The 9,097-nt window shown below is 41.4% G+C and overlaps 1 protein-coding gene across 1 annotated transcript; it reads right to left on the bottom strand.

Annotated features, from left to right (window-relative positions):
- Positions 1-554: 554 nt before the first annotated feature.
- Positions 555-8,885, bottom strand: chatb (choline O-acetyltransferase b; the record flags this gene model as incomplete). Its single annotated transcript, XM_079183303.1, is given in 15 exon segments — positions 555-578; positions 581-823; positions 1,667-1,804; positions 2,631-2,693; positions 2,954-3,095; positions 3,191-3,313; positions 3,411-3,539; positions 3,635-3,735; positions 3,813-3,982; positions 4,094-4,271; positions 5,280-5,460; positions 5,659-5,712; positions 7,143-7,261; positions 7,881-8,072; positions 8,841-8,885. Coding segments are annotated over 15 exon segments (1,902 nt in total).
- Positions 8,886-9,097: the final 212 nt, after the last annotated feature.

Genomic DNA, 9,097 nt, shown 5'->3' with positions numbered 1-9,097 from the left:
CACATTAAAATGGATCTTGTATAATATAACTGATCCAGTTTGTAAATACACGATGGCACACACAAGGTGAAACAGGATCACATTTACAGGATGTCATGGTTGTTAGAAGTATCTTAAATATACTATTTTTTTTTTACTTTTTACAGAATATTGTCATACACATTACATTACTACTCTATGTGTGTAAGATATACATTGGGATTGCTCAGCTGATAGGGGAGTTGCCCCTCTCATCAGTGCTACAAAGCGGACATGGCTTAAGTTTCCTAAAGGCAGCAGACCAGTTAATCTCAGTCTGCCGAGTCAAACGGGGTCATTGTTGGACCCCAAATCATTATGTATACACATATCCCCAAAAAATAAATAGTTTTCCAGTTTTCATTCACATCACATTTTTTAGTATTTACATATAGTATATATGAACTTTAAGGCTTTATATTTTGTTGTTAAAAGAACACTATTGCACAGACAACAAAGACACCCAAATGCATCTCAACTACTGAGTCTGAGAGTTGAGTGAAGCAGCTTCAGTGGGCGTGCTCTCTCACTATTTTTTACTTCCCTGATTTACGACGTTGGCGCCAGCTCCCTGGCCGCTATCGGCCCGTTTGGTAGCCGCTGCGCTGCTTCTACCGCACAGGTCCCTGACTTCCAGCAGGCTCTCGTTCAGGGCTTTGACGAACACGGCCGAGCTCGTCCCTGTGTTCTCCCAGAAACTAGACACACAGAAGATGATGTGGTCTGACTGCGGGTTGTAACAGGCGCCGTAGCCATTGGGCACCACCGGGCCGTAGCAGCAGAACATTTCCACTGTGGTTGTGACCTAATAAAGGAGAGCACAGTCGGGGTTAAATCAGATAAACTTGTCAAGACAACGAGTAAAAGGAATGTACTATTGCTTAATCAGTTGACTCTTTCATTGGATTAATCACTTAGCATATAAATGGGCAGAAAATAGATAAAACAACGCTCATCACAAGCTCTCAGAGCCCAAGCATAAGCTAAACATATTGAACCCAATAAAGAGGGCAATAGTGTTTGGCAGGGTCTCCAATTAAAATACTATAGCAGCAAGCGCAGAGCCCTCAGTGAGGATCCCAAACACCAGCAGAAACTATATTTTATTTATTCTTGTGCATTTAGTTAAGTTTTGTTGTGTTGCAAGTGCACTTATGCAGCACCCGTCTCTATTTAAATGACTAGAGTGGAGTTCAGTAGCTCTTTATGAGAGGCCTCTCCCTCAGCCATTTTAACTTTGTTCTCTTTACTGACTCTAGTGTTTGCTGGAGGATCCTCGGCTGTTATTTTCTCTCTTGAATCGCATACAAACAACTGCGTTAAATTAGCAGAAAACAGCAGGCTTGATTGCAGTTGGAAACACATTTGCAGATGGCAGTCAACTTATCTTTCTCCACAGGTACAATTAGAACGGTTTAAAATTCAGTGTGGACTTTCAAGAGAACCTGATTGATATCAACCTTCTTGTGAACCGCTGTCAGGTCATAACAAATCTGAGGAAGTGAGGATGGATTCATGCAAAGCACCCAAAAAACACTATCAGCACCAGTATTTCCTCAACAGTATCTACTCTGTATTCTCTATCTCCATCCAGAAGCATTCACTTAAAGCGAGCGTTATGTTAGAATAGAGTGGAATCACATGTCACCTGACTGGTGGAAAGGATGAACTGGTTACTGGCCAAATACGTCTCATCACAGAAGATCTCTGGCTTCTCCATGTTGAGCTCCTTTGAGATCCTCAGAAGCCCGAGGAGATGATTGTCTATTGCCATTCCTGTAATAGCCTGAGAAATATGTTTTATTTAGTGCTAAGGAAGGATTTATAATTAGGACCTCAATATGAGCACATGAGTTATTTCCAGTCCAGTCCTTGTTTTGTGTTCAGCAGCTTTGCAACTATCTCACATCACAATAGATTGCAGACCATGTTCACTGAATTATCTTAACTACCTGTCGGATGATGATACAGCCCGTCTTCTTTTGTGATACCACAAAATATATTAATTTATTCCATTTTTTTTACCATTAAAAGTGGTCACTATTGGAATCTATAGTAACAAACATCAATTCAAGTTGACCGTAGCTGCCACCCTCCCTGAAAGATGATTAAACAAACTTCACACAACCATTTTGAGTAATACAATTATTAACTTTCTTGCTGAGAGTTTAATGAGAGTATAGATACCACTCTCATATCAGTCTGTAAAATATAAAGCTCCAGCTAGGAGACAGTTAGCTTAGGTTAGCATAAAGACTCGAGGGGGGCAAACAGCTAGCCTGGCTAATGTGGTAATGTGAGCTTTAGAGGTACTGGTAGGTGGATTTATTCATTTTTTGTTAGCTTTGGAATAAGCTAGGCTAGCTGTTTTTCTCAGCTTACAGTCATTGTGCTTAGCTAAGCTAACCGTGCCCTAGCTGAAGTTTCATATGTGCCATACAGACATTAGCCTGGTATCAATCTTTCCATCTAACTCTCATATAAAAGTGAGTAAGTGCATTTCCCAAAATGTTAAACAATTATTTTAAGAGTAAATGTTTGATACTCAAAAGATATTTCAATTCTGACTGCCACATTAATTATACTGACAAAGGCTGTTTTGAAATACTTACTGCAATTGTATAATTTGTCTGGGAATTAATTGCATCAATCAATCGTCTCATTTTTTCCAAATCCTGTTGGAGAAACAAAAACAAATGTGGAGGAAAAAGTAAACACAAGGCATTTTTACATTGTACAGAAAGAGCAGTGCAGCCAGCAAGTCCATATTTTCATAGACCCGTTAAATCTGCAGGGAGATCATCTGTTTGGATGAGTAAACTGGGATTGGCGGGGCGAGGTGACTGGTCGCACCTGTTTCATTTAAGCAGGCGTGATAAACCAGTACTGTGGGAGTAACTCAGTAATTGGGGTCAAAGTGAGAAAAATGACTCACGGAGAAAGTGGCCCTCTCATCTGTCATGGACATCACAAAGGCCAGGGCCTCAGGGGTGGCAGAGCGAATGTTGTCAACCCGACCTTGTTGGAAACGCCGAATGGACGCGCTCTCATAAGTGGTAACAAGCATTCTGTTACATCTATAAGAGGAGACACAATCGAGACAATATCCGTATATTTGAAAGTGCATAATTGATAGCCAAGTTTGAAGATGGAGCTCCTGAATGTGCCTTACTTGTAAAATGCAAGTTGTAAGGCAACTTGTATGAATGCATCTGGACTCATCTTCTGTTTTTTTATGAATTCTTTCCCATAAACGTTGAACTTGAAAACATCCATGTCAAGATTATTCACCAGCCTGAAGGAGAAAGTGCAGACGGCATGAGACAAGATGTCTATAGAAGGAATTATTTTTAGATATGCCGACGTGTTTAGTTTGTTTGTGTCGGTCTTACTTCTGGAGTCTGTCTCCAGAAGCTGCTAAAAGTCCTTGGATGTGTGGGTTGCTTTTCCAGAGCAGCCTTCTTGGAGGGGGGAGCTCTCTGATGCTGGATGCTCTCGCCATCTTGGAGGGACTCCCTGTTCTGTTCAAGACAACAACAGAACGTGTGCCTCAGCAGCATTCGTTGACAATAATATTCAGTGTGTGGTTTTATTTTGCTGCGATGGGCTGGCTTACATGTATTTCATCAGGTATTCAGAGCATTGCACCATAACTATTCCCTCGAATGCCGAATGTTCGCACACAACTCCGCATACCCCGTCCGTTCCTACAACAAACTGAGCGGAGGTGGATTAACTAACTGCCCAAACGTTAACATTCATGGAGGATTTAAGTGCCTTGAATGTTGCCCTACCTGCATTGACTTGTCATACCAGCGGTTTGCCCCATTCTTCTCGCGGCCGCCACCATGCAGCATCAGCAGGGACCTGTTAGTATCCCTAGGATTCAGGCCACTGGGCTCATCCAGACACACCACACACAGACCGCTCTCAATCAGGGCCAGAGAGTCTCTGTTTGTTTGATCTGGATGGAAGAGGGAAGGAGATGAGATGTGTCTTGGTTTATCTGTTTCAAAATCGTTTGCAGTCGTTTAAAACTTCTGATAGATATTAGAGAAACCTTCGAAGCAGCGACCTTTTGTTAGTACATCTCTGGCTTGTGCCCATTCTGTTCTCCCATCGGATGTCAGGATACCAAAAGGAGGGAGTCTCTCTGCTGCGTTTTCTGCCATTGTCTTGATTTTCTCCAGTTGGGATAAGATCTCAGTCTCCATGAGCTGCTTGCTGTTTGCGACTACATCCAACACGAAAAACTAGTGAGAAAAATAGATTATAGAAATCATGTGTGCCTTTACTATTTCATTGTGTGCTGCATCACATGATGCAATATTTGTGTTTAGATGTGTCCTTGTCTGCTATTAGTCATTCATATCTGAGTTTATTGTTACTGCGGTACGGTCCCTGCACAGCTTAGATAAATAGGACGATAGTGATTATGTCTGAAAATGCTCCAGTGCTACCTAAAAAAAAAAAAAAGGCTCCTCTACTGCGATCAGTTAAACACACGACTCAAGGAAGCTCTGGCTGATTCGATCGACAGTAATTTAGTTAACCGCCTGTATCTCCATAGGGACGGGCCCTTATGTGCCACAGATTGATAGTTCCCAGAACCGTTTCCCAGGTGAGAGCTCCTACTGTGCCTCTTTTCCGAGGTTATTTAAAGGCACAATCCGTGAGCTGAATGTAATCAAAATAGTAGCGTTGGACCTAAGACCTGCGTGTTAGAGACGTGGGCTTTATGCCTTTATGGTAATCTCTATAGAGGATTATCAGTAAGATTTAAACATAATGTGGGGAACATGGCACAGATTACAGATTGTAGGCAGGCTTGTTACAGGGCCTTGTGGGAGACAGAAAGACAACCACAACATTTGTAAACACTGTAGTAAAACTCCATTTTTAATCATGATCAATTGAGAAATAAACGATATAAAACGAGGACCATGTATGTGAATAGGATTATATGGTCACCAATTACTTACAATCTTTTGTCTGATTTGATCAGAGAGTAGTAATATGTTCAGACCAGAGCTACAATAAGAAATCAAATGTCTAACTGAAGAGCAACTTTTTTGATGTGAGTCATATTAAAAGACGTCATTGCCATTCATTCAAAGGGTCTGTAAGATGTGGAGCAGATGTGTCAACTATCGATAAACTCTTTGCATTTACTTATATCTTCTCTCAAATGGACAGGACACTGTCTCCAGATAGAAGTGTGATGGAGTGTGAAATGTTTCCTCAGAGGCTGGCATGCTGACCTGATTCTTGCACGCCACGATGATGTGCTGCGGCGCTGAGGAGGCTGCGTTCATCTGGACCTCCAGCGTGTCTGTCTTTAACCCCGGGTAGCGGTAGGAGTTGAAGAGGCGGTAGTACTGCTCCATGCACAGAGGGGTCCCAGCTAGCTGGCCTCGAGCAAAATCCACTGGCAGCGCTCGCCTGAGAGACATTATCACACGCATCAAATGACCTCTGACCTCTCGCTTTATCTCTTATTATTTGACTTTCATTTTATTTTCATCTTAAATTCACTGACTTTGCTTTGTCGAGGTAACGTCGATGAGGTGAGCTCGAGGGGCATGCAGGTGGAGAATGAGGGTGCAGGGTGGCATGTGATCCATTACAGGTTAAACTTACGCATCAATGAGAGCAGCATAGTCCAACACTCCTCTGATGAGACGAGCAGCAAATCTTGAAAAGAGTTTGAAATTTTAGAAAACATGAAACACTGAACATACAGCGAACTGGCTGGTGATTATAATCATATCTGCTCTCATCTCTCACAGGCCTAACAGTAATCACATTATGGCAAATTACTAGGATACAGTGGGCGAGCTGTGTGTGTTTATCTGTGTTTGTGTGTGAGAGAGAGAGAGAGAGAGAGAGACAGTCTGTATGTGTGAGTGGGCGGTGTGGGCAAATAGGGAAAACACAGAGCCCTGTCAGGTCTCATGTTGTATGTCATTTGTCTTGGCGTTATTACGTTCAAAGCCAGATCAATACAAAGGAGGCGGCCGCAGTGCACCACACCCCTAAACGAAGCCTGACTGGCAGTCTCTGCGGTGAGCTTGGCTCTGTCACTCCCAATCTAATAAGTGTCTCCGTGTCAGTAGATTACCAGCTTGGGGTGCTCTGGAACTATTCAGTTAGTGCGGCGAGAGCTGACAAAAGCTAATGTTGAGTTACAGGCCTGGGTGGACTGGTGTAATGTCTGGTGGATTCACGGCTCATTTAATAACGGGCAGAGATACAACGAAGAGATGATGCCAGTGATTTTCTCCATGTCTGTAATTCAGATCTTAATCTGAGTCCGTGCCTGCTGAGAGGAACATAAACCCTGTCAGTGGCTGCAGAACTGAGTGATATATTGTGTACTTTGTATTGTTAGTGATGGCATTGTTTTGCGGTTGGAAAACTGTGGTTGTCACAGACTCTCAAGCAATCTGCAAGCAATCTGTGATGTCCAGTGCATTCTGGGAGTTGATATGTGGTCTGAAGTATTGTGGTTGGCTTTTTTTTTTTATGGAACTTGGAGTATTTATGTACTTTGTACTTTTTTTTTCAACAGGGCTGAGATATATTGTTGATTGACAGAAGACTCATCTGCAACTCTTTTGATAATCAATCAATTGTTTAATTCAATAATGATGCAACAAGTTTGTGCTTCCTCCAGTCTGATGATTCTTTGTTTTGTATAAAAGTCAACTTAATATCTTTGGGTTATGGACTGTTGAACGAAAGAACTTGAAGACGTCCCTGTGGACTCTTGGAACTCGTTTTTTTTTTAATTTTCTAACCTTGTTTGGACAAACCGGTTAATCGAGACAATTGTGAGGTAAATTGATAATGAAGATACTTGTTCTCTTTGTTGTATACTGTTCTATTGGCTACAAAAGTTTACATTACTGAAATAATTTCTGAAAATTATCATCACAATTCATAATGTCTCACATGTTGTCACCATATCCTGAAGCGATTTAGGATAAGGTTTCCTTTTTAACGTGCTTCTCTCTGTGACCTATTCAGTTAGCAGCAGTAGTTATAGAGTCTCTGGTAACGTTTAAACACTCGGCACATGCAAAGGTTTGGCAATAGCAGAACCAAAAGTCCAGCACACATACCTGAGGGCGTCTTTGTGATCTCTAAACGTCTGCTTAGGAAACACCATGACAGGACTGGAGTTGACCGGTAGGGCCAACCTGTTGTTCAAGTACATGTCCTCCAGCCAGTAGTCATACACCTAAATAAAAACACAGGCACGCTTTTTGAGAAATGTGGCTTTGTCAAGCATTTTGGACTTAAGTTATTGCTGTCAGAGTTGGGCAATGGAGTAAAAAAAACTCATTACAGTGTATCACTGCCAGGTGGAAAGGAGAGTGGGAGAGAGAGTCAGTGTGGGAGTGGGAGCGTGATAGATTTCACTCAGCTGGATGAGTTGTGGTCTGACCGATCACCCAGACGCAGGTGGAGATATTGAAGCAACAAAGGCTCCAATAAATCGTAATAAATAAAACTGAGGTCATTTTTATTTTCAGATGCAGAGTTTGATACAGTATTATTACAAAAAAACACAATCAAAGCTGAGGCTGATTACAGACACTATATTGTAAAAGGTCAAATTCAATAAATTGGATGATAATAATGAATGATACAAAGAGTGTATTGATTGTAGAAACATCTTTAGAGAATGATTTTGCAATGACTGTATTCACTTTTCCAAATGTACGTTTGACGAACTAGAAAGGAGAAACGCATCCAAATACTTTTGAAGACTAATAAGACAAAGTTAATTGATACAGGGGGACCTACGGCAAAGAGCAGCAGTGTTTTTCTTTTATCTTGCAGATATTAGAGTTTACCCAGTTGGTCGTCTTGTCCCTCCTCTCTGAAAGCTTCTTCTGGAGAACCTCTCCGACGCCTCCAGGAGCCCCGAACTTCTCCACGATGGCCTTTGTTTTCTTGAACTGCTCCTCCTTCACCAGGTGTTGGACACACTTCAAGTAAGTGTCGAGGGTTTGTTTCAGTGGGGGCACAGGGACCTTTGGCAACATCTGATGTCATTAAAAGAAACACAGGTTGGTATAATTACTCATAATAAGTGATGAAAGGACAGCAGCTGTTCACTATTTTTAAGTCTTTCCCCTGATCCACTGAGGGTTCATTAGTTAAAGTGGTAATTCCCTCACATCTTTTCTTTATGCTTTAAAAATAAATAAAACCTACGTTAATAATTCAACTTAAATGCTTCAAGGCTTATTTGAGAATAAACTCTACAGCCCTCTGGGACGTGAAACACTCTTGTTTTCATCAGAATAGAAAACGCAAATTGATTATCTTTTCTGTCTGATGTTTGATCATTTGCATAACTGTACTGTTAGAAGCCCCAAATGTTAATATTGACAATTGGAATTGTAAAATAAGTTTCCTAGCTATGGATTCCTGGAAATGGGGTTTGTGTAGATGTTGTTTTAGTAAGTCATATAGATTGTTATGCTTGAAAAACTTAGATTAAAATTTGGAGCCAATCAAACCACAGTAAAAGCAATGCAAAGTCAATTATATCATAATCCTCCACTGGCTCAATATGGATTAAACGACACAAAATAATACAATAATGTCTGGACGGTGAAGGGCCCGCGGTCCTTTTTGCCCCTAGCGGCCAGTTAGCATAAGTGGCGCAGCCGCTGCCCGTGGTGCTGAAATTCATCACCATTACTTTGCCAACTTCAGGGCCATGGACAGCGACAATGCTCAGAGTGCTGATTGAAAAGAAAAGAAAAAAACATTTTCACTATAAAAGGAATGACATGTTTTCATACTTTGCTGTCTCGGTCACTGGCCGTCTTTTTCTCCATGATTGGCATCTTTGTATTCCAGTCCAGTCAAAGGGGAATAATGTGGAAAGCCTCTCGAGAGGATCTGAGGTCAGTCTTCCCTGCATGAAGCATGTAAAGACATTTGAGAAAGAGTGCACACAAGTACAGAAAAAATACAGTAAATAAAATGAGGCCTACTGAGCAATGGAGTTACATAGTGCTGTCTGAAAGTGAAACATCAGGCTTTCATTTTTCATCGT

Source organism: Pholis gunnellus (assembly GCF_910591455.1).
Source record: "Pholis gunnellus genome assembly, chromosome: 21".
In the NCBI taxonomy this organism is placed as follows: Eukaryota; Metazoa; Chordata; class Actinopteri; order Perciformes; family Pholidae; genus Pholis; species Pholis gunnellus.
The sequence above is the reverse complement of the archived record's forward strand: the minus strand, read 5'-3'. Positions and strand labels throughout refer to the sequence as shown.